The sequence below is a fragment of the Alligator sinensis genome, unplaced genomic scaffold (genome assembly GCF_000455745.1).
Source record: "Alligator sinensis unplaced genomic scaffold, ASM45574v1 scaffold592_1, whole genome shotgun sequence".
NCBI classification, from domain to species: Eukaryota; Metazoa; Chordata; order Crocodylia; family Alligatoridae; genus Alligator; species Alligator sinensis.
Window position 1 is genome coordinate 315116 of NW_005842214.1, and position 20305 is coordinate 335420.

General features: G+C 48.4%; 1 protein-coding gene across 1 annotated transcript in view; it reads left to right on the plus strand.

Annotated features, from left to right (window-relative positions):
* The window catches only part of LRP4 (LDL receptor related protein 4), a 67160-nt gene that overhangs the window by 39137 nt on the left and 7718 nt on the right, over positions 1-20305 (plus strand). The window contains exons 12-37 of the mRNA XM_025207911.1: positions 53-283; positions 575-731; positions 1159-1376; positions 1682-1858; positions 2902-3024; positions 3855-4063; positions 4667-4748; positions 5448-5553; positions 6459-6660; positions 7001-7190; positions 7488-7619; positions 8265-8405; positions 9115-9201; positions 9438-9609; positions 9704-9866; positions 10081-10306; positions 11955-12258; positions 12607-12825; positions 13171-13305; positions 13524-13632; positions 13941-14085; positions 14649-14762; positions 15050-15170; positions 16218-16285; positions 16946-17033; positions 18951-19092. Coding sequence (XP_025063696.1) covers positions 53-283; positions 575-731; positions 1159-1376; positions 1682-1858; positions 2902-3024; positions 3855-4063; positions 4667-4748; positions 5448-5553; positions 6459-6660; positions 7001-7190; positions 7488-7619; positions 8265-8405; positions 9115-9201; positions 9438-9609; positions 9704-9866; positions 10081-10306; positions 11955-12258; positions 12607-12825; positions 13171-13305; positions 13524-13632; positions 13941-14085; positions 14649-14762; positions 15050-15170; positions 16218-16285; positions 16946-17033; positions 18951-19092 — 4061 coding nt within the window. The remainder of the gene's footprint in view (positions 1-52; positions 284-574; positions 732-1158; positions 1377-1681; positions 1859-2901; positions 3025-3854; positions 4064-4666; positions 4749-5447; positions 5554-6458; positions 6661-7000; positions 7191-7487; positions 7620-8264; positions 8406-9114; positions 9202-9437; positions 9610-9703; positions 9867-10080; positions 10307-11954; positions 12259-12606; positions 12826-13170; positions 13306-13523; positions 13633-13940; positions 14086-14648; positions 14763-15049; positions 15171-16217; positions 16286-16945; positions 17034-18950; positions 19093-20305) is intronic.

The following is a 20305-nucleotide window of genomic DNA, read 5'->3' on the forward strand; positions in this document are numbered from 1 at the left end:
ATGCCACTGCTACCAGGCGCCTTTCACATTGTCTTCCTGTGTTGTCCTACAGGTCCAGAGCCAGTGCTGCTCTTTGCCAATCGGATCGATATTCGACAGGTGCTGCCTCACCGCTCAGAGTATACATTACTTCTGAACAACCTGGAAAATGCCATTGCCCTGGACTTTCACCACAGCAAGGAGCTGGTGTTCTGGTCTGATGTTACACTAGACCGCATCATGAGGGCCAACCTCAATGGCAGCAATGTGGAAGAGGTGGTGTCTACAGGATTGGAGAGCCCAGGTGCATGGCAGCAATGAGGGCAAAGGCATGGGGAATGGGCCAACTATAGTGTGCTAGTGGGAAGCAAGACAGTTGGTGATAGCCCTGTTTTTCTGTAATGTCCGCCACCTCCCAGGTATGTCTCTGGTTGGATGGGGATGCTAGTGGATGCTCACTTCCTGCAGTTTATCTCCCCCTCAGTTGTGGTAGTAAGGCCAAGTAGACCCTGAGGGAGGAGGAAGAGGAATTGTTCTTAGCAGCGTAGTCTGCCATTCCTGGTTTCAGTCTGTAATTAACTCTCCACTGGGTTAGGTGGACTTGCTGTTGACTGGATCCATGACAAGCTATACTGGACGGACTCTGGGACATCTCGAATTGAAGTGGCAAATCTGGATGGCACCCACAGGAAAGTGCTTCTCTGGCAGAATCTGGAGAAGCCACGAGCAATTGCGCTGCACCCCATGGAGGGGTGAGTGGAGATCTGGGATTCCAATGAATACCTCTGCTGAACTGTCTGGAAAGAATCCTGAACACATTAGGCCCTTCATTATTCAGCTCATCCTGGGGCTAGGCTTCTCCTTGTTTCCATGCATGGAGCCTTATTTGTGGTCATAGGCACTGCATGTATGCATGGGTTTTGAGAGCCTTAGTAGGCAGGAAGCTTGAGGCCTAGGATTCCTGCTCCATGCTTTTAGATCATGGCAACCTTCAACCAGAATATGTTGTGTGGAAGGTGGGTGGGAGCTTACCTTCCTTGCCTCTCCTGTGCCTGTGACCAAGTCTTGTGGCTCAGGTCATAGGAATAGCTTGTTCTTTCCCTTGATATGAAATGATACTTGGTACTGTCTGTAGGGCCTCAACTTCCCAGACTTCAGGTTTTCCCCTCCTTCCTATAGCACCATCTACTGGACAGATTGGGGCAACACTCCTCGCATTGAGTACTCCAACATGGATGGTTCGAATCGGCGCATCATTGCTGATACACACCTCTTCTGGCCCAATGGACTGACCATCGACTATGCTGGGCACCGGATGTACTGGGTGGATGCCAAGCATCATGTCATTGAGAGGGCTGACTTGGATGGGAGGAACAGGAAGGCTGTTATCAGTCAGGGTGAGAACTGGGGTACCTGGGAGGACCAGCAGTACCTGTTTTTGAGCTGCTGCTATATTAATTGTACTTACCTCAACTGGCTGGACATTGTGGGGTGAGCTATGCCATCCCTTTACACCCCTCAGGGATGGGTGCTTCCACTCTTTCTTCCCAATCCTTCTGTTACTGAGAGTTGGATTTGGCTAGTTGAGCCTGTTAAAGGCAGCACTGAGTAAGAGAGTAAGGAACTTTCCCTTGTCTCTCTCCCAGTCTGGCTTTCCTGGGATATGGGTTAATATCTGTCTGTACTGTACTTTTTGCTGCAGGCCTCCCACATCCCTTTGCTATCACGGTGTTTGAGGACAGCCTCTACTGGACAGACTGGCACACAAAGAGCATAAACAGCGCCAACAAGTTCACTGGCAAAAACCAGGAGATTATCCGTAACAAGCTCCACTTTCCTATGGATATTCACACGCTGCATCCTCAGCGCCAGCCGGCAGGTACCTGCAGAGGGGGCAAGGGCAGCATACCAGCTTGGGGACCAGTTACTGTTCTGAGGCAGGGAAGCCCTAGATCTGGACCCTTGGCATAATGACCCGTGTGCCACTCAGCTTCTCTTCTACCCAGATCCATGCTTCTCCTAATCTTTCCTTTGCTGCTGGAGTCAACCCTAACATTCTCCCTTCACCAGCTTGTGATACATTTGGTATGAGGGCCCTCCATTTCATTAGTGGACGGATATTACAAGAGCTCCCTCTGCTGACACTGGGAGATAATAGCTTTTTGTTAGCAAATATTAAAGCCTTGTTTTTAACAAGTTGCTCCTGGATAATTCTATGTATAGATGCTCTTATTCTTCAGTAAAAGAAGTGGAAGTGGATTAGGCTAAAGAGGAATAAAAGTGAGAATAAGATCAAAAGTGTCCATATGTGGATTTATTCTAAAAGAGCTATTTTGCTTTAAATAGACATTCTGCCATTCTATTAATCAGTGGTGCTCAACCTTTTGGCCCTGATGGCTGGATGAGTGGCAGAGAGCTGGTTCATGGACTGGATCCCTCAGGAGTCACTATGTGGGGTTGGGCCCTGTGCACCTGGGTCAGGCCCCACGCTGCCTCAGCCTAGCCTCACACACCCAAATTGGGCCCTGCACTACCTCGGCTCAGACCCATGCTCTTGGATCCTTCCCCGTGCCACCCCAGCCCCTTGCATCTGATCTAGTGTGCCAGACCGTGCTATCCAGCCTGCTGAGCTCCCTGCAGATGCAGCAATTAATACTGCTGCCATCCTCCCACCATCAAATTTTTAGACTTGTGAAGAGTCCAGTGGGCCTGATGACCCAGTTCCACTGGCTAGATGTGGCCCATGGGTTGGGGGATAACCACCCATGGCCTAGTCTGCCTGATGGGCAGGACAGGAGGTCATAGCAGGCTGTCCCAGAGTGAGACTCCTTTCAGCTTCCCTCCTGCTTCTGGCTAATGTCTCTCTTACTCTTTACTAGTTGCCTTATGTGTGGTTGTGTTTGTTTTTGGCTATTTGAGCAGGGAGAAACCGCTGTGGGGCCAACAATGGTGGCTGCACTCACCTTTGCCTGCCGAGCAACAAGGATTACACCTGTGCCTGCCCCACTGGTTTCCGCAAGACCAGCAGCTATGCCTGTGCACAGAGTAAGTGGGATGGGGATCAGAGCTCGAACACACCAGCCAAACACTCCCAGCCCCAGAGGTACTCCCTGAGAACCACGAATGGAAGTGATCAGAAATGGGATTAAGCAGCATCTGTGTCTCTGCAAAGCTCAGGGTGGATGGGGTGCAGCAGGAAAAGCCTTTAGAGGAAAGAGGGGGGAAGCTTTAGAGGATAGAGTGGGGTAGGGTAGAGGCTTGCTGTGGCTTACATTCATTGGTTGGTGGTTCCTCCAGTTTTATATCCTCCTTGACAGGGAGTGATGTTGCTTTTGCACTTTTTGTTGAACACCAGCTTGGCACAGGTTACCTGTATATTGTACATGCCCATTCCTACCCATTTAAACAGAGGTGGTGATAATGTTACCTTGTGCATTACACCTGATTTTGGCTCAGAGACACCCCCACAAGCTAGAGCTGGACCTATTTGGCTCTTATGAAAGATGACCCATTTAAGTCTCACTGCCAGGTCGATGACAGGAAAACTAGGCCATTTTTGCTTGTTTTGCAGAAAATGGTGAAGAAGAGGCTTGTGATGGATCTATGCCATCTTTGGGGGCACATCTCATGTGTTCCCTGCAAAATGATATCCCCTAAGAAACTGCTTATCAGCACCACGTTGTCTCTCCTCCCCTCCCTCCCCACAACCCCTCCATGGTGTCACCCTTTTTCAAACTGTGTTGTCTTAGCTTATGAATCAGCATTGAGAGGTGTGTATGCAGTGGAGCTTGAATGTAACAGGAGAATTGTCTGTGTCTGTCACTATGTTGTTGAACTTAGAGAAATTAAAAGAAGACCTTTCGACCTTTGATCAGGTCTTGACAAGTTCCTGCTTTTTGCTCGAAGGATGGACATCCGTCGGATCAGCTTTGACACAGATGACCTGTCAGATGATGTCATCCCTCTTGCTGATGTGCGCAGTGCTGTGGCTCTGGATTGGGATTCAAAGGATGACTATGTCTACTGGACAGATGTTAGCACTGACTCCATTAGTCGGGCAAAATGGGATGGATCAGGGCAGGAGGTAAAGTCTTTGTCCTGAATTGGGATGTTAGGCCAGCCAGAGTTTGGAAGACTGAGGTTTCTTTGGACGCTGGGCATAAGATGACTATAAGCCATTAGGGCTTTGTTTTAGTTCAGCTGAATTACTGCTTATGGTTCTGTTTATGGCCACATTTATTTTGTTCCGTGTTAACCATTGGTGATCCCAGAAGTTCTTTGCCCACGTGGTGTGTGCAACTGTACATGCCTGCCAGTCTCAGAATCTCTGCTTGATCAAACTGATTTGCTTGGATGTTTCACTAAAACACAAATTGCCTCACATGCAGCAGACACAGCCCTCTCCCTTGGCTTCCTCTCTGGACATTCCCTTTGTCTCTTGTTCAGGCATCTGTTGACTGAACCAGGGAATAGTTGTCAGAGCTCAAGAGTTTGGAGGCTGGAGAGTGAAGCAGAGATTCTCTGTATGTGGACAGGTGTTCCCAATACTTCTCATATGGACTTCTCCTGCTGGGGTTTGCCAGTGGGAGTTCTTTGTGTTGCTATTGACGAAGCTGGTGAACTGGTCTCAAGGGCTTTTTTTTGCTGATTTCTTGTTTTATGACATTTGCTTTTGGTTTTTGCTCAGGTTATGGTGGACACCAGCTTGGAAAGCCCAGCCGGATTGGCTATTGATTGGGTCACCAACAAGCTGTATTGGACTGATGCAGGTACTGGGGTTCTCTGCTGGGTTTAGGTTTAGTCTTCACCCTTCATGAAGATGCAATAGCAGCAGGGCAGTCCCATCTGTGTCCCTCCCAAACTTGTCTCTGTCAGACAAACATGGTCTCTCCTCCATGTTTCTAACACTGGAGGAACCAACTTGGATTTTTTTGTTTGCTTCTGTCTGGATCCTATCCTGATGCATACAGGAATATGGTGTGAGAGGAAAACGCCTGTTAGCTTCTCACTGCACAGCCTGTGGTGGGCACCCACTTATGTTTCCAAGCCAGTGGCAGTATAATGGCTAGGATCTTGAGGATGGTCCTGCCAGAAGATAACAGTACTGAGGCCAGTCAGGAAGATGATTCTTCCCTAGCCATCCTCTGATGCCAGTTACTGGTACTTTCAATGACCTGACTTAGTGGTTCCTCCCATATATATAGGACTAGCAGCAGTGGGCTAGAGAGGTGAATGTGAGAATATCTTGTCTGATCAGCAAGTCAACTTGTTCCACACTCACTACCAGCTTTCTAGTCAGGGTGAAGGATGAAGGGAGGGAAAACTAGATCACTGTGCAGATGTGGTTTTCTTTGTGATCTGTTCTATGATTCCAGAGGGCTGTAATCTATCACTTTCTCTTGCTCTCTCTCTCTTGCTTTCTCTCTTGCTCTCTCCCTCTCTCGGTCCCTGTTTCCCAATCTCTATAGGAACAGACCGGATAGAGGTCTCCAACACAGATGGGACCATGAGGACTGTTTTGATCTGGGAAAACCTAGACAGACCCAGAGATATTGTGGTGGACCCTGTTGGAGGGTAAGAGCCTTTTTCATATGGGATTGATTTGTCAATCTTTCTGTAAAACCCAGGTTATTTGAGTACGATTCTTGTACCCTTACACCTCCATGTGATGTCTGGGGGCTCTGGTATCAGAGAGGTCTCCATAGCAATTCCTTTCAAGGTCTGAGAGGAGGGGCCTGGCTTTAAAAGTGAATGCCACCAGAGTAAGCATCACATGCTTCTTAACAGATAAGTCAAAGCTCTATGTTGCTTTGAGCCACCTCCTGCTGTTTTGCACAGCAAAAATTGGGAGCAATACCACTGAAGTCCATGAAATTACATTAATGAGAGAAGAAAATGCCCTTTGTTCCATGTTGAGGTCTTGGTAGGCCCCTGCTATCTGCATAACCATTTAGATTGATCTAAAAACAAATCTGAATTGCAGTGAAATTTGACCATTAGTTCAACTTTTGGTTCCCAGTAAGCTCAGAATCACTTAGTCCTAGGCTCAGGAGTATCCTATCAGTGACTGTCCTTTGTGCCAAAAAAAGCAAATTTCCACAGCAGGTTTGCAGAAAGAGTGAATTTTTCCAATTAAAGCTTCTGTTCTGAGCCATGGGACCTTGCAGAACTGGGAACCAAGGTCAATTGAGATACCTGAGCACAAGACTACTAGCTCTTCCTTCCCAAGTGTTGAAGGGTTGAAACAGAACTTCACTGTTCTCTTTCATCTTCCAGGCAGTTGGTAGTTTGCAGTGAAAGGGACACTGAACTAGAGTGGTATATAGAAAGATGGTGGAGCTCTGCAGATAGAATGGTAGTTTGACAGTCTTCTGCTGGCTGTGGAAGGCACAAAGCCACATTGCTCCTCTGGTGTCAATGATAGGCAGCTGTAGAGGTGTAAGAGTGCAGGCACTCATTCTTTCTTGGCTTGTGTTCAGGTTCATGTACTGGACTGACTGGGGGGCCAGCCCAAAGATTGAACGTGCTGGTATGGATGCCTCCAACCGCATGGTGATCATCTCCTCCAATCTGACTTGGCCCAATGGTCTGGCCATTGATTATGAGTCTCAGCGCCTGTACTGGGCAGATGCTGGTATGAAGACCATTGAGTATGCCAGTCTGGATGGAGATAATAGGAAGGTAAGAGAACTAGGCTACAGGAGGGGAGAGTCTGGGAGGCTGAGTGGCTGTCCCAGAGGGCTCATAGAAAGAGGGACAGTCAGTTGGAAGTAAAATCCCTGAATTGGGAAAACACTGTCAGCTCCTCATCCAGAGAGCAAAGAACCTCTTTCTGAACACAAACTATGTATGGAGGGCCTTCTGAAGCTGGGCACTGCCTTGAGCCCTACAGCCTAGTCCTTCCTCCTTTTACTGCTACTGACTCTCTTGTACATCCATTTCTGGGGAATGAGCCAAGGGATGGCTAAAATAGCCCCCTCCCCCCATGATTTCCTGGTGACTTTATCTTGGGGGTTGACAGGTGCTGATTGGGAGCAATCTACCTCATCCATTTGGGCTTACTCTTTACGGTGAGCGGATCTACTGGACAGACTGGCAGGCCAAGAGCATCCAGAGTGCAGACCGAAGGACAGGGCAGGCTCGTGAAACACTTCAGGACAACCTGGAGAACCTCATGGACATCCATGTTTTCCATCGACACAGACCTTCAGGTATAGGGCCAGCAGCCCCAACCCCTCAAGGAACTCAGCTTGCTTAACAGCTGCTGCCTGCAACAGGTCTCTTGGTACAGGGTCTACATCCCTGTCAAGCATTCAGACTCTTGCTGCCCTGCACATCTGTGCAGAATGTGTGTGGAAATAAATCAGTACTGAAAATGTAAGGGAAGTGTCCCCAGCCTGCATCTTTGCAGCTGATGTCCTTTTTGATAAGACACTCCAGGAGCTCCATGCTGAGCTCTTCATAGCCTGTGCTTGTTTAATTTTTTTACATTCCTTTCTCTCATACAGTGCACACGGCATGTGAAGTTAATAATGGTGGCTGCAGCCACCTCTGCCTTCTGGCTCCTCTGCCTAAAGGCTACAGCTGTACATGCCCTACTGGTATCAATCTGCAACCTGATGGCAAGACCTGCTCTCCTGGTAGGTTTCTTCCATAATATCCTCATTGCAGCTGGATCGTTCATGGTCCACTCTTGGCCCCGTGACAGTATTTACTGGAACAAAATTAACATTATGGGACTTGGGTGTGATGGTCAGTCTCAGCTTGCCTTGAGAAGTCTTTTGGTAGCTGTACCCTCAAGTATGGTGTGAGCTGGCTTGAGGTTACCCTGTGGAGAGGGGCTGGATTATCCTAAGGGAACATCAATATTATGTCCAGTGGTTTAGGTACATGTCAGTCTCTCCTGTAGCTCTGCCCTGAGCTTAAGGCTGGGCTCCCCGCAACTTGAGAAGGCACTGTGCTGTATTCTGGTCTAGGTAGAATCCATCCATCCCTCATGCACCTTCCCATTCAGGACAATGGAGAGCTCTTGGCTTAAGGGCTTGGAGCTGGCATTTATCCCCTCATCTTATTCACCTTGACAAGGAATCAGGCTTACACTCAATATCCTACCCGAACCCATCCAAGCAGGGCTAATGTCTTCATGAGAGCTTTCAGGTTGCTGCCCCATAGGTAAATAAGAGATCTATTCCTCAGCAGTTGGGTCAAGGGCATTGTTTAGCAAGTGATGCCCCAGGGACAATTGGCTGACACTGACTGCCTGTCCATCTCCCAACTTTCTGCAGGGATGACCAGCTTCCTGATCTTTGCTCGGAGGACGGACATCCGTATGGTCTCCTTGGATATCCCATATTTTGCAGATGTTGTCGTCTCAGTCAATGTCACAATGAAAAATACCATTGCAATCGGAGTGGATCCCCAGGAAGGTCTGGGCCTTCACTGATCACTGAAGTGCTGCAGTTAACTAAATCAATAGAATGCATGTGTAAAGATGCTATCTATTATCTACTTGGTAGCATGAATATGGGCAGATTGAGAGCCCTATTTTTTCCAATGTGTATTGTTTATATTTCCTTCCCTCCTTGCCCTGTCTTAGTGCAAAAACAGATTCTGGAGGGCTTCAACACCAGCTGACAGGAATAAACTGCCTTCTCCCTTTGTATAGGTTCACATGGAGTGTGGATTTAAGCTTTTGCTGTCCTGCCTTCATGTAAAAAGAGCTGAGTTGATGTTTGCTGATTTATGCCGGGTATCTGACGTTATACGTTTAGATTGTAGTTTCCATTCTCCATGGTAGTAAGAGAGAGTCTGATTATTTATCTCCTGAAAACCAGTTGTGGGTCTGTTACATAGCTATTCAGTAATATGTTAAAAAAACTGCATCCTTTCAGGTTCCCCACAGCCTGTGTTCCTGCATGGTTCCTTGTAGTGTCCCCTTCTGGGAGAGGCTTTTTGTCATTAATGGAGTTGGAGGCAGTCTGTTTCTCCTATGATGCTGTCAGATCTCTGGATTACATAGTCCTTCTGTTCTTCACAGTGATCCAGGTGCCTGTAATCTCAAGGAGGCCTGGGGTTGGATGAAGGCGTTTGCTGATTGCTTTTCTCTCCTTTCCCCCTCCTCCATTTCCCTACCAGGAAAGGTTTATTGGTCAGACAGCACACTGCGGAAGATCAGCCGGGCTGCGCTGGATGGCTCTCAGTATGAGGATATCATCACTACAGGTAGGAATGCTTTATTAGAGAACTTCATGTCTCCCTAGGGCAGCCAAAGTGGGGAGAGTTCCTCCGAGTTGTGGGGAGGGACTCCCAGATTTGTGGAGGGTGTTTATGGGGGGAGGCCTATGGATATTGTAAGGGGAGAACTCCCAAGACTCTAGGTAAGGGCAGAGGGAATTCCCAGAGTTTCCTCATCTGTGTGGAATGCTGAGAAGCTACTTTGGGACCATTTGCTCTTTCAGGTCTGCTGACCACAGATGGGCTGGCAGTGGATGCCATTGGCCGGAAGGTGTATTGGACTGACACAGGGACCAATCGGATTGAAGTGGGCAACCTGGATGGATCAATGAGGAAGGTTTTGGTTTGGCTGAACCTGGACAGCCCAAGGGCAATTGCATTGTACCATGAGATGGGGTAAGTGCTGACAAGGGACCATCCTGGGAGAGGGAAGCAAGGCAGAGTTCATTTCTTTCTCCTGCTTCTCTAATGCCTTGTTGTTTTTTTCCAGGTACATGTACTGGACAGACTGGGGGGAGCATGCCAAGCTGGAGCGTTCTGGCATGGATGGCTCAGGACGTGTGGTGCTGATCAGCAACAATCTGGGCTGGCCCAATGGCCTGGCAGTAGATAAGGCTGGGTCTCAGCTGCTGTGGGCTGATGCACACACAGAGGTTGGAGTCTGTTTTATGATTTTTACAGGGTTATCACTGAGTCTCTGGTATCCTGGAGGCTGTTTCCAGGGGAAGGCATTGGAAGAGGAAGGGACTATGTAGAAGGGCTCAAGGGTTCCCTGTGGTCTTGTGCTGTTGGGGATGATGGTCTGGTGGGGACATTAGTCTCAGAGGAAGGGTCTGAATAAGTAGTTTCTCTTCTCTCCTCCCTCAGCGCATTGAAGCTGCAGACCTGAATGGTGCCAGCCGCCACACCCTGCTGTCCCCAGTGCAGCATCCCTATGGCCTCACCCTGCTGGACTCCTACATCTACTGGACCGACTGGCAAACCCGCAGCATTCACAGAGCTGACAAGGACACTGGGGCCAACGTTATCCTGGTGAGGGCCAACTTGCCTGGCCTAATGGACATCCAAGCGATTGACAGGGCACGGCCCTTTGGTAAGTTTCTAGGCTGCTTAAGAGACAGGAGCATCCAACCTTGGTGATTCAGAGGAGCCCCTAGAATCTGTTACTATAGGGGACCCATTTACATTTCCATAGCAGAGTGTATGTTGGAGAAATTGATCTGCTCCTTTTCCTCCAACCTTAAATCTTCCCTGCTACCTCCCACTTCTCTGTTTCCCCCTGTTCTGTAGTGGTCATTTCCAACACCACCACCTCCCCCAGGTACCCAGACACAGCCCACCTGTCAATCCTCGGCTTGAGGCTATCAGTCCAGTCAATTCTGAGACTTAACAAGGAGGACTAAGCAATCCACACTTGTTTGAACTACTAAGGGATTTGCTGGTTCAAGAAGACTCATGTACAGTAGAAAAGACAGGAGTCTGTTTTCTCTAAAATCTGTCCCTTCTACTTTATCTTGACCCACTAAAGCTAAAACTTTGTTCGAAGGCCTGATCATCTCTTGACCCACTATTTGCAGCCTTCACCTCTTTGCTTGACATTTCACAATGTTCCAGGCTACTGCCACTGAAGGCACCTCTGTGCCTGCACCTTTTCTTCCTCTGCTTTTCTTATCATATCACCTTCTCCATTTTATTTGAACCAAATTCCTTCCTCTGCTTCTCAGGGACTGCACAGCCTACCTGCTGACCAATCCTCCCTGTGCCTTTGCACTGCACTGCTGCTTCAGTTCCCTGGAATTCTCCTCACTACCATCTACAGACAATGTCTTACCTCTTCACATATAGCTCCCTACCACCTCCCCTTGAATCTGTACACTTTGTAGCACCACTCTTTCTTCACCACCTGCTGCATTTGGTTAATCTCCCAGTCCCAGTTCTACCCCAGTTGTCTCCCTCACCTCTTTCCCACTGCTCCGACCTTCTTGCTAGACTGTTCCCTCAAACTACTTTTATACTGACTTATTAAACACTCTGGACACTGCTGTGTTTTAAAAAATAACTTAATGCACAAACCTAAAAGACATTAACAAGCCAAGTGCCTAATATAGGCCTCCCTGTTTCCTTGGCCTTTCTAGCATCTCACAGGATGTCTCTGATTTACTGTAGAAGCTCCATGAGCAGATTGGAATGACATATTTAACTACTTCCCCTATGGTCTGGGATCTTACTGCTAGTGTTAGGATTGCAAATAACACAGCTTAACTACAGGTGCATGATATTCAGCCAGCCAACAGCAGCCAGCCTTTTGCTGTCTCTCCTCCATGGAGACATCCTGATATCAAGGGATACAAATCATGGAGTTACCATTTCCACTGAGCCCACCAGTATCCTTGGATCCCTATAGCAGCTGGCAAAGCTTTAGGTAGGTCCTTGTATTAGAGGCCTGTGGTGCACTTTGAGCAAGAACATGGTTGGGGTGAAATCAGTTGCCAGTAGTGGGTCTCTCTGTCCTGTAAGCATAGGCGATGGGTAGGGGGTGCCCAGGGATGCACGTGACCCCCGCCCCCCCATCCCCTGACGGGGCTGGTGCCCCCCCCGACGGCTGATGCTGATACTGTCAGTAGGGCTGGTGCGCCCCCAGATTCAGGAGGCACCAGTCACTCATGCATGTAAGGAGATGGCAAGGGTCTAGTCTCTAGGAAGTGAGGTACTTTAGATTGTTTTTCCTCTTCTTCCCCAAGGCTTTAACAAGTGTGGCGTAAGGAATGGTGGCTGCTCTCACCTCTGCCTCCCCCATCCTACTGGCTTCTCTTGTGCCTGCCCCACTGGCATCCAGTTGAAGAGAGACGAGCAGACTTGTGATCCATCTCCAGAGACCTATCTGCTCTTCTCCAGCCGTGGTTCAATCCGGCGCATCTCACTGGACACCAGTGATCACACTGATGTCCACATCCCTGTCCCAGAGCTGAACAATGTAATCTCTTTGGATTATGACAGTGTGGATGGCAAGATTTACTACACAGATGTCTTCCTTGACGTCATCAGGTAGGTGCCTGTCATCTGCTCCCCATACAGTGCCCAATTTGTAAGTGACTGTTCATACTCAGCCTCAAAGACTGGATTTTGTGTATTGTAGATTCTTATAGCATGTTCCAATCGACTGGGGAAGTCCCTCCTTGAAAGGTGGGAGGATACAGTGATGCTCACTTGCTGCTGGAAGCACACACAATAATTTGGGTTGTGCAACTAATTGGGACCTGGCTGAAAAAACACAATGACAGTGTTAGGGCTGATGTTTGGAGATCCAGTGGCTGAGAGGAATGGGCACAGGGAGACTTGAAGGCTCATTAGAAACTGTCTTTTTCTCATGCCATTTGGCACTGAATTCCCCAGGCGAGCAGATCTGAATGGCAGGAACATGGAGACTGTCATTGGTCAGGGACTGAAGACAACAGACGGGTTGGCTGTGGACTGGGTTGCCAGGAACCTGTATTGGACAGACACAGGGCGGAACACCATTGAAGTGGCCAGACTGGATGGAAGCTGCAGAAAAGTGCTGATTAATAACAGCCTGGATGAGCCCCGAGCAATTGCTGTCTTCCCCAAGAAGGGGTAGGTCTGGGGTCAGTAGAAGGGAGGGATGGGAGAGGACAGATTATACAAGGCTAAATCAAGGGGGAGTTTGGATAGGAAGAAAGGATGCCTAGTGTGAGCCTGATGGGTGCCCAAGGGTTGGCTCTGCAGAGTGAAATGACTGGCAAAGAGCTAAGGCCATGTGGAGCTGATGGGAACAGATACTAGGAGATGGGTATGATATGTGACTAGAACTAGAGCATTTAGTAGAAAATGCAGAATCTATTAGTTTGGCCCATAAGTAAAAAATTTTTCAGAGAATCCAGTGAAATGTCTCCTGTCTCTGTGTGTCTTCCTGAGGGCTTACCCCTTTTCAATCTTCAGGTACCTCTTCTGGACAGACTGGGGTCACGTTGCTAAAATTGAGCGTGCAAACTTGGATGGCTCTGAGCGCAGAATCTTAATAAACACTGACCTGGGTTGGCCCAATGGATTGACGTTGGATTATGACACCAGAAGGTCAGTGAGAGATGTGGATTCGTGCTGTAATATCCAGAGGGACTGAGTAAGAGATGTAATAATGGTGAGCTTTATCACTACAGTCCTCTGAAGAGTGTTGCCTAGTGAGTGATCTGAAAGAGAGGTTTGGAAGTATGGGTAGAAGACTGGTCTGGTTTCATCTCTCTCTTTCTCCCTCTCTTTTACCACTCCGCCCTCACCTCCCCCACTATCTACAGGATTTACTGGGTAGATGCACATCTTGACCGTATAGAGAGTTCTGATCTCCATGGGAAGCTGCGCCAGGTGCTGGTCAGCCAGGTGTCACATCCCTTTGCCCTGACACAGGTAAACAGGGGCTCCCTAGAGTGATGAGGAAATCAGTGACTGTATGAGAGCTGGACTGCTTCGGGGATGTTATAGTGTAGTTGGTTGTATGTGGAAGCTGGTGTATCGCTCTCCAGTTTAGTGTTTATCTAAGGAAAGATTGGCTGAGTTGCTCTAGGATGGAGTTACACTTCTGAGAAGAGGGAAGCCAGGCTTGGACGAAGGGACTTTGTATGGAGCTCTAAGCCACATGAAAACTCCCTCGTACAGTCCCTATATATATGGCCAAGTGTTCTAATCTCTATGTGCTTTTTGTCTTCTCTGAGCAGCAGGACAGATGGATCTACTGGACTGACTGGCAAACCAAATCAATCCAGCGGGTGGACAAATACTCTGGCCGGAACAAAGAGACTATCCTGGCCAATGTTGAGGGGCTAATGGATATCATTGTGGTTTCTCCTCAGAGGCAAACAGGTATGTGGGGAAGGTCTTGATTCCTGCCTTGGCTAATTGGAGCCAGACAGAACCCAGTGCCCCTCAGTACCACTTGATAATTTTAATTAGTGCAGAGCCCTTGCCAACATCCAAACTGTTGACTCTCCCCTTGGTTTTGTTGGGGTTTCTTCTTTGCCTCACTCTGAGGTTTCAGTAGAGGGAGTGGAGAGTACCTCTGTCAACACCTGCTGATGTGAGATAATTCTGAAAGCTACTATGATAGTGAAATAATGAGGCAAGAGAAGATAAGTTTTTTCTGAAGCCCTGTAAGTTTGGCTGCAATGGTGGGGCTCCTCTTGACTGATTCCCATCTGACTTAAGCTCCTTTTTCCCCCAAGATTATTTTGACCTTATCAGTGCCTAATTCTTGTAATTCACTCAGCCCTGAGATGTGTGATTTTCATGGAGTAGAAAATCCATGACCTTGAGGAAGGGGAAACGGAAAGAGGTTATCCTATCTGAGATGGAAGAAAGGTTCCTGCCCTTGTGTAGTCAAATCTATCTGAGCACCACCTCTATGTGCAATACTTTGTCTCCTTCAGGTTCTAATGCCTGTGGTGTGAATAATGGAGGCTGCACTCATCTCTGCTTTGCCAGAGCTTCTGACTTTATCTGTGCATGTCCAGATGAACCAGATGGGAGGCCTTGCTCCACTGGTGAGTTCAAAGAGGTTCTCTGGGGGAACAACCTCCTTATAGGAGTCACAAATGATACTTGCATCAGGACCCCTAGTTACCCCCCTTATGGATATTTGACCATCTTGGAGGTCCCTACACCCTACACAAATCCCTGCAGCATCTTGTGCTGCAAATTAAGCATTTCTGGAGTACAATCTGGAGATGCTTGGTCTGGCATATGGGGGCCCTTAACACAAGTTCTTAATCTTCTTTCTTCAGTCTCACAGAATCAAGCTCTTATTTGGTTTTTTTTCTGTATTGTTTAGTTCCTGGTATGGTGCCCCCTGCTCCTGAAACAACCAGTATGAGTGAAAAGAGCCAGACCCCACCCAGCCAAGGAGCTTCAACAAGTAAACCTCACACATCTCTGGAAACAACAGAAGGAAAGTGAGTGCATGTTCTGTTGGAATGTGGGTATACATGCCAGATACAGCACGATCACATCCCGTCCACTTTCCCAGGACAGAAAGAAACGTTCTGAGATCTAAATGCCCTATAAGTAGTTGAAGAAACCCCATCTATGAAAAGAGAGGACAGAGGTCTCTGGAGTGGGCATGGGGTGTAGAGGCCTTGCTGTCCATTCGATTCAGATATGACTTAGCCTACTGCGCTGTGTAAGAAGCTAGAATTCTTTTGGTCAAGCCTGTTATCCTGTGCTTAACATAACTGACTTGGGTGGGAGCCTTACTTTGATCATTTAAAACTAGACTAGGCAAATCCCTGGGAACAATCCTACTTTGGCCCTGAGTGGATAGCCTGGACAGGACTGAACAGTGCTTCTGCAGCTTTCAACTCATGTTCCAGTGTGGATAATTAGCTGTCTCTTTGGCCATCTTTTTCCCCTGGCCAGCACAGAGAGCTTCTCCTTGGTAGGTGGGTTTAAGTACTACAAGCAGAGACATCTTTCCCTGTTCACTGGGAGCACAATCTCAGCACAGAGACAAGGGGAAGAGGGGTGCACAGTACTTAGTAAGGTCCACTTTTGCCTGAAAATCCCAATGTCATCTATAGTGAATCTATAGGAGAAAGGATGTGGATCCTCTGGGATGTATAGGATGAGGTCCAACATAAGGTCCTACATGAGGTTTTATTCCTCATGTTGAGTTACTTTAGCAGGGGAAGGAGGATCTTCTCTCACCTCCCTTAGCCTCCATCTTTAGCTCCACTCTATTCCTGCTTGACACCCTGTGAGATATGTAAATGTGTTGAATCTGCACGTGTGAATCTCAAGTTATTTTTTGTTGGATTTGCTAATGCCAGTGCATGTATAATTTTTACTTGGTTTACAGTATATTCTGTGCCTGCCAGTTTGGCAGCCCTCGTTCCTACACTTGTGGCTGGAGTTATGTATTTATGAATGCAAAGGCAAATATAGCACACCCTCCTTGCCCTAAGGGTTGGCACTAATGGGCTGTTTGTCTTTGTTCCTTCCAGCTGTTCTGACAAAGATGCTGGCCAAAACTTGTGTGCCCGGGAAAATGAGGCAGTGCTGGCAACCACAGGCAAGTTCCTCTTCTTTCTCCTTCTCTAGTTTGGCCCTTCTTCCAGGCCAAGCCAGTGCCTTTCACTCCACAGTGCTTCTGACTCAAATGAAGTCTTCCTCAAATTCATTCCGAGTAAGACAGAGAATGAAAATCAGCCTTCTCTCATTCACCAGTACCAAACAGAGTCTGCTCCAGGTGGACAGTGGATAGTCATTACATGATGCCAGAGAGCCCCTTCTCTCTGTTCTCCCCTGCCCCCCACCTTTGTCCACTCAGCTGGGATAGGCTTAGCTTCAGCAAGCCTGCCTTTTCCTTCTTCACTCTTTTAGTCTAGACTTTTTGAAAAGGGAAGCTTATTTCCCTCAGCACAGAGTAACTACCAGGTTATGGGAGGGCTAATGGTAGAAGGTTAACTCATCCCTACCATCAAGCTAAACCATCACCCCCTCTTCCAAGGTCTCCTCCATGCACCTGATTCCTTGAGTCCATCCTTTCCACCCCTGCAGCCCCCAGAATGCACCAGAGGGCTCATGTTGCACCAACCAAAGCCTCCTCTCCTCCTAGATGTGACTTGCTGATACCCACTCTGCATGCTCACATGCAGAGTGGGTATACCAGGGTGAACATAGTCTGGTGGTACAGAAGGGCCCTTAACTAGTCATTGCTGTTCTCTTTCAGGAGAAGGATTGCATGTCAGTTATGTTATTGGAGGCCTCCTGAGTGTCCTGTTCATTCTGATGCTTATCGCTGCTTTGATTATATACAGGTACCTCTCCACTCCCTTTAGCTTTGATCTTGGTGGATGGAGTCACATGGTTGAAAGAGACTCTCAGCAAAGGTCATCTAGGGCTACACTCCCTGCAATCTGTGTTGGAAGCTGTGTTGGCTGCTTTCTATTATGACTATTTTATTTTATATAAAAAAACTCTTGCATTACTTGGAAAGCAGATCAAGCTGTTATGGGGCTTGAAAGCTCTCCTTCTCCCTATGGGAACTCAAAAAAAGTGTAAACCCTTATGTGTATACACCTTTCTCCCTCGGATCCTTGTCTCTGTTTTATACAGAGAGTCTGAATGTGATGTCCAAGAATGTGTTTAAATTTGTGCCACCCTAGCTATGGAGGTTGTCTGGTAAATCTGTGAGTTCCAAATGCTTTCTGCCTACTTCTTCCATGAGCTTCACCCTGAGGGACTGTTTTCCTTTTGCCAATCATTGTCCCTGTAAAGCCATGCATCCTATTCTGCCCTCACTAATTTTAGTCTGGTGGTAGTCATTAGAACTCTACCATGCTGTGTTAATGTATGATGACTGTAGGGCAGTTGTAGGGACCTGATGAAAAAGGCCCTTCTCTGGCCTGAGTGAGGAAATAGGAGATCACTGGAGCCTTTTATTCATTGTATGATGGAGCAGCTTCAGTGCTCCATCACTTTAAGGGCTGGAATAGGCAGCTGGCAGGTGATTGATTAGGGCGGTAATTTTAGAGCCCAGCTCTCGGGTCTGAGGGGGCAGTTTGCTGCCAGCCAGCAAGGGAGTAACGTCACCCAGCTGAGATACTGCTCCAGGAACACCTTGGAGATAAGGGCTTGGGCTACGGGGAAGGAGGAGGCCCCATGGTCCTGGGCATGACCTAAAACTGCACCCGGCTGGGGCAGGGAGGCCTGGTGGGACTGCCTGTGGTGGGGCAGTGCCGTTCAAGTGCCAGGACTGCTAACCTCCCCAGTGAAAGGCGGTGCCTCAATAAGCAGAAGGGCGACTCAATAACCCTAGCCCCCATTATCTGGTAGGTTACTGGTGGGAGCAGTGGGGCCAGGTATGCCTACCAAGAGGCACCTGAGCCCATATGGGTGTAAGACCCAGGAGTGGGGGCCAGACATGCTCAGAGAGGAGCACCTGAGCCTGCAGGGGTGTAAGACCCCAGGCCCTAATGAGAAGGTGGAGTTGAGGCCAGGTACGCATAGAGGGAAGCATCTGAGCCTGAGAGGGGTGTTTACCCTAGGGCCCCAGAGTAGGGGTGCAGTGTTGGCCCAAGGAAGGGGCGGCATGGTCCGGTGAGGGGTTAGGAGCAGAGGCAGCCCACAGTTGGTGAATTGACTGGCAACCGTTCAGATGAAGGTCATGGGAGAGACCCAAGAGGCTGAGCTAGGGCCACTCGAGGAATGAACAGTCAAGCTTAATGGCCCTCCAGGGTTGCTTAAGGGAGCAGGGCAGGGTGTGTGTGGCCCAGGGATGGGCAGTATGCTAGAGGCCCCTGTGAGAGAGGGGTGGAGTGAAAGAGGCCCTGGTGAGAGAGGGGTGGTGTGAATGTGGCCCAGAACAGGGCAGTGTGTAAGGGGCCAAACTACGTCCTGAGTTTGGCCTGGCCTTAAGCTGGAGATAGAACAAACGATATGTCATCTGCGAGGCATGGGACACGTTAAGAGGAGTTTGGAGCATGTACTTATCGCTCTTGTACATCAGGGTGTTCAAAGAGCAGCCTCCCGCCTATTTAACATCAGGATCAATTAATAACAAAACATGGCAGGCGAATGAGATGGGCGGTTTGCCCATAGACAGGTGGTGGGCTGATACTGAGAACGGGCCTGGGAGTTTGTCCCCGTCACACATTGGGTTGTGGCTTTTCTTATGGAATCTTTCATTTTGGCAATAGAATCTTGCCTTGCTTATGATGGTTTTCTTCCTACAGGCACAATAAATCCAAGTTTACAGACCCTGGCTTGGGGAACCTGACCTACAGTAATCCCTCATACCGGACATCTACCCAAGAAGTGAAGATCGAACCTATTCCTAAGCCAGCAATGTACAACCAACTGTGCTATAAGAAAGAGGTAAGAGCTGCTGTTTGGGGCCTTGGGGTCCCAGCTCAAGCTGTTATAATCCTGCAAAACTGAGGAGATAGTGGAAGTGACTTTGGCTTGGTTTTTGGCAGGTGCCTTCTACACTTCTTTCTCTAACGTTTGCATGGGAGAGGTTAGGGCACCATTCAGTCGACTACTCAGTGAGACTCACATGGGTTAACAAGCAGTATCCCTTGCTTCCCCAGTGGCACAGACTAGGGGTGTGCAAAGTGGGCCCTATTTGATTCAGATTCGGATTTGGCCCAAGTCAGGAACAGTGATTCGATTTGTTGATTCGATTCAGCTAAATCCAAATCTGAAGATTCAATGCCGATTCGGAGAATCAGAGATTTGGACGTAGGCACAGCTTTAAAAGTTTTTTCTACATACCTTGAGGTACCAGTGCGGCTTGTGAATGCTGCGGTGCTGGGGCACATGGAACGTCCCACAGGAGTGTGAGGGGGCGGGCCCTCCCCGTGCTTGGCGGTGAACCCAGAAGTGGACCGGAAGTACTTCCGGTCCACTTCCGGGTCTGCTGGGAAGCGTGCTGGTGGGCCCGGCAGACCCAGAAGTGGATTGGAAGTGCTTCTGGTCCTCTTCCAGGTCTTCTGTGGAGCACGCTGGAGAGCCCCCACCACATTCCCTTAGGACACTCTGTGTGTCCCAGCACTGCAGCATTCACGAGCCACCTGCTACGTAAAGGTACATAGAAAAAACATTTAAAGCTGTGTCTATGTCCGAATAGCCGAATCTTTCTGAATCGAACCAGGGACCAAAGCTTCTCACAGCCCTAGCACAGACCTCTATTAGGCTCCTGTCTTCTTTACCACTCCTATGGTGTCTTATCTTTTTTTGCTGCAGCAGTAGCAGCAACTACTGATATCTAAGGTATTGGAGCCCAAAGGGAAGCTTCTGCTGGACCCATGCTCCCTGGTGGCTTCTACCTCAAGTGCTATTTTGGACACTGGGGAGCCAGGCAGCAAAAAGAGGGCAGGAAAGGTGGACACAGTTTTTAACTATGCACCATATGGAGTGGATAGGGTGGGGAGAACAACTGATGGTCCTGATGACTAGGGTATTGTTAGGAAACCATATGGGTCTGCGTGGGTCTGTGTGCAACAGGGAGAGGGTTTAGCTTGATATCTTATAGCACTTAGTTTCTCTTCTTGGTTTCCTCCTCAGAAGTTTTCCCATTCCTTTGATA